Source organism: Nicotiana tomentosiformis, chromosome 1 (assembly GCF_000390325.3).
Source record: "Nicotiana tomentosiformis chromosome 1, ASM39032v3, whole genome shotgun sequence".
NCBI lineage: Eukaryota > Viridiplantae > Streptophyta > Magnoliopsida > Solanales > Solanaceae > Nicotiana > Nicotiana tomentosiformis.
This window is the reverse complement of record NC_090812.1, coordinates 77,378,784-77,382,418: the sequence shown is the minus strand read 5'-3', so window position 1 is coordinate 77,382,418 and position 3,635 is coordinate 77,378,784. Positions and strand designations below refer to the sequence as shown.

Here is a 3,635-nt window from a genome sequence, read left to right as displayed (position 1 = left end):
CAGCAACCATTAAAAGTGGTCACAAGTCATTACTGATGGAGTGTTATAATTATAGAGATATTTCAAAACACACCAAGAGTGGCATATATACCACGCACAACACCACCGTTAGTGGGCTCCAACCCACCTAATGACGTAAATACGAAATGGGCCCCCATTTACCCACGTACCACACTTTGCCTTAACGTTACGAATTTGGCAGAGGATAAGTAAACACACACTGACCAAAAGCATTGAATTTTCCTCTGTTTTTTTCTTTCTTTTTCGTACTTCTCAATTTACAAATAGTATAATCTTTGATCACTAAATTAACAGATCAACAAGAGATGTTGACTGTTCTAAATCAGTGTTCTAAAAGACGAAGAATAAATGAAATCTTTACACAATTTTAATTATTGAGTTCAAACTTGAAACAATGGTAAAGTTATTTTTTTGTGACCTATATAAATTACAAATTCGAGTTATGGAGTCAATCATTGATACTTGTATTATGGTAGGTCACGGGTTCGTACATCATATCTCCTTGGAATATGGTTCTTCTCTGAACTCTGCATAAAAGCGAGATACTTCGTACAACAATTTTTATTTTATTTTTTTGAGTTCTATGTCAATATTTTCGACAACTTCAATAAATTTTACACTAAAAATTCGATTCTAAGCTCAAAGTTATTGTTCCAAATAAACCCACGTTTATACTAAGGTTCCGTTTGGCTAAAAATTATGGCTTCATTTTAAAAACCAAAAAAAACATTGTTTGTTTATTAAATATGATCATATTTTGGGGGGAAAAAATTCAAAAATTTCCAAGTTCCCAAAAAAAGTTTTGGGTTAAAATTTTTCTTCTACTCACAAAACTTCAATTTTTCTTCAAATAAAATATTCTCCAAATATAACTTTAAATTATAAAAATTATTTTTTAACACAATACTTTTTCATGTTTCAATCAAATTTATGTCCAAAAACTAGCTAAACTAACGTTAGGCCATAGATTCCCAAATTTATTTTGAAAAATCTGATTTGCTCAAGGTTGGTTTGGAGATGAAAATGTGTTTGGACATCAGTTTTCAAAACATATTTCACTTTTTTTTTTAAAAACATGAAATATGACTTATACCCACAAGTTCTAAAAATTATTACAAATACTCAATAGTACCTTCATCAATAATATTCATTATCATTATCACAAAACCATAGTCATGAACATAAATAAATTTGGTATAAAATTATTATTTTTATAATAAACTATAATACACAATCAGATAACCGAAAAGACAAAACAACATTGTTACAAAATAATAATTAGTTGGCTCTTTTATAAAATACAAAAATTTGGAGTAATTTTTAAAAATATAATAGTAATATTTTAAGCCAAAACCAGCTCTTGAACTGATTTTGAATTTTGGAAATTTATCAAAATTTGAATAAAATTTATGAACAAACATGTATTTATCAAAATAATTTTGCAAAATCTATGACCATTCGGTCCCAGGATTATTGTACTTTGTGCCGCAATAAATATACCTTACTTTTGGCGTATGGAGAATTATTCTTTTGTGATGTACATTGATATTCATTTTAAAATCTTAATTGAAGGCTCGGTAAAATATGTCAAGCAAGTCGATTTTCACCGAGTGTCAAAAACCGTTCAACCATTTTGAATTATTCCAACCTAATCAAGACAAAAATTTAAAAACAAATGAATAGTTCCTATAAGATTGACCACTAAACTGCAAATGAATTAGATTTTTATACTACAAAAGAGAATAGAAAAAAGATACTAAAAGTAAAATTACAATAACCTCCCTAAAATACGCTACATTTCTATGTCTACCCTCCTACAACCCACAATTTACCAAAATTTTCACATTTGAACCGCAGACGCACTAAGACCATTTTAGACCGGTTCAGAATGAACCGGGTTCTCATTCATTTCAAAACTCAACAAGTTGAAAGCTAGACCGGAGTCAGTAACCTCACCGCTCTCCTTCTTCCGCCGCATCTCTAAAACTTTCCGGTGACTATTCGAGTGAACTTCCTGAGAAAAAGTCGGACTACAAGCCGGTCTATATTCCGGAAAAAGCCGACCGGATTTGTATCTAACACCACAAGCGTTGCACAAAGTTTTTGGACCCAATGGACCGGCTCGCCACTGTGGTGTTTTCTGGACCTGGCAATGAGTACACCGACGACCCGAACCGGTCTCTGCTGTTGAAATTTTTTTCGGCTTTTTCAACGGCGGCTTTTCTACGCTACAAAACAAGTCGCCGTCTAGAACCGGGTTCACGAATAAAACCGGAGGAAACGGTGACGAACCGTATGATGAAGAGGTGGGTGAACACGAGTCTGCGGAGACTGTTGGTGACGAAAAGGACCATTTTCTTCCAGCCGGTCTGGACCGCTTGGTTCTAGGTTTCTGAACAACCGGTAAAGGAAAACATGGAACTCTCAGTTTCTGAACAACCGGTCTTACATCCGGTTCGGACCGGGAAACTTGAAAGCCACCGGTTTTGTCCTTGAAACTGCCGGCAGGACACAACAAGGAGAATTCCGACGTGGAATCATCCACAAATTGTGATAACCACTCAAGATTCTCCAATTCATCAACCTGTTGAAATGGGTTTCTCATAAAAAACCAAACTTTACAAAAATAAACCAAAAAAATTGCAAATTTTGGCCATAAATTGTTACCGGGACAGGAAGTTCGCCGGAAAAACTACCCATGCATGAAAAGTTTGAAACTTGAGAATTTCTGTGCTGTGAAGAGCCAGAAAAAGAGTCTTTTTCATCATCTTCATGCAATTCTTGTAAAGACTGGCCATCTTTGAAATCTTTGTCAGAAAAGTCCAAAAGGTCATCAACTGAAAAATCATCACTTGGTACGTTATTAATACCCGTTACACACCATATATCGTCAAGAAAAACCTGTTGGCTAGTTTTCATGGCCATGTCCGAAAGAAAACTGGATTTTAATGCTCTTGCCTCAATCAACTCCATTAAAAAAATAAGTACAAAAACAAGAAGGGCAAAAAAGGTTTGTGTTTTTTAAGGTACAGAGAAGTTTACGTTGGTTTTATGGTAAGGAAAAATTGTAAGGTAGAAGATGAAGAAGAAGTTGGAGAATTGCTAGTAAAGGAAAAAATAAAGTTGTGAATAAGAGTTTTTGGGTTAAAGCACTGAAAAAGGGGCGAAACTAGTGGGGGAGGGGGGGTTATTTATTTATTTATTTTCTCCTCTTTTATTTCTTTTTTATCTACTTTCTCTCTCCTTCTTATGAAATAACTGTAGAATGAATTAATTTTTTTCTTTCTGTTGTTGTATAATAATTGAGTATGACTAGTAGTAGTGTATTATTACCGTGGGCCGTTACGCATGAAATTGTTACACACAAATGTTGAAAAACTATTGGATGAGTGACTAATCTTTTCTTTTGCAATTGGTCCAGAAATCCAAGTAGATTTTTTGTTATATTCTGTTTTTTATGATAATATTTTGAATAAGTAGGATATTTATTAGACTTATGGTTTACGTTTCAACGGCGGGGGAAAATGAAAGGTTTGATTAAATTCCAAATTTTCTTAGGACAAAAGGAAAATGGTCAAAAGGGGAGAGCTGCTATTACCGCGTTAAATCCCAAT

The 3,635-nt window shown here is 33.8% G+C and overlaps 1 protein-coding gene across 1 annotated transcript; it reads right to left on the bottom strand.

Annotated features, from left to right (window-relative positions):
• Positions 1-1,685: 1,685 nt before the first annotated feature.
• LOC104121114 (GATA transcription factor 7-like) lies at positions 1,686-3,143 on the bottom strand. Its single transcript, XM_009633007.4, has 2 exons — positions 2,689-3,143; positions 1,686-2,605 (listed from the first exon to the last, which is right to left on the bottom strand). Exons 1-2 carry the CDS (start codon positions 2,992-2,994, stop codon positions 1,895-1,897), a joined length of 1,017 nt encoding a protein of 338 aa, XP_009631302.1. The 5' UTR covers positions 2,995-3,143; the 3' UTR covers positions 1,686-1,894.
• Between the last annotated feature and the right edge of the window lie 492 nt (positions 3,144-3,635).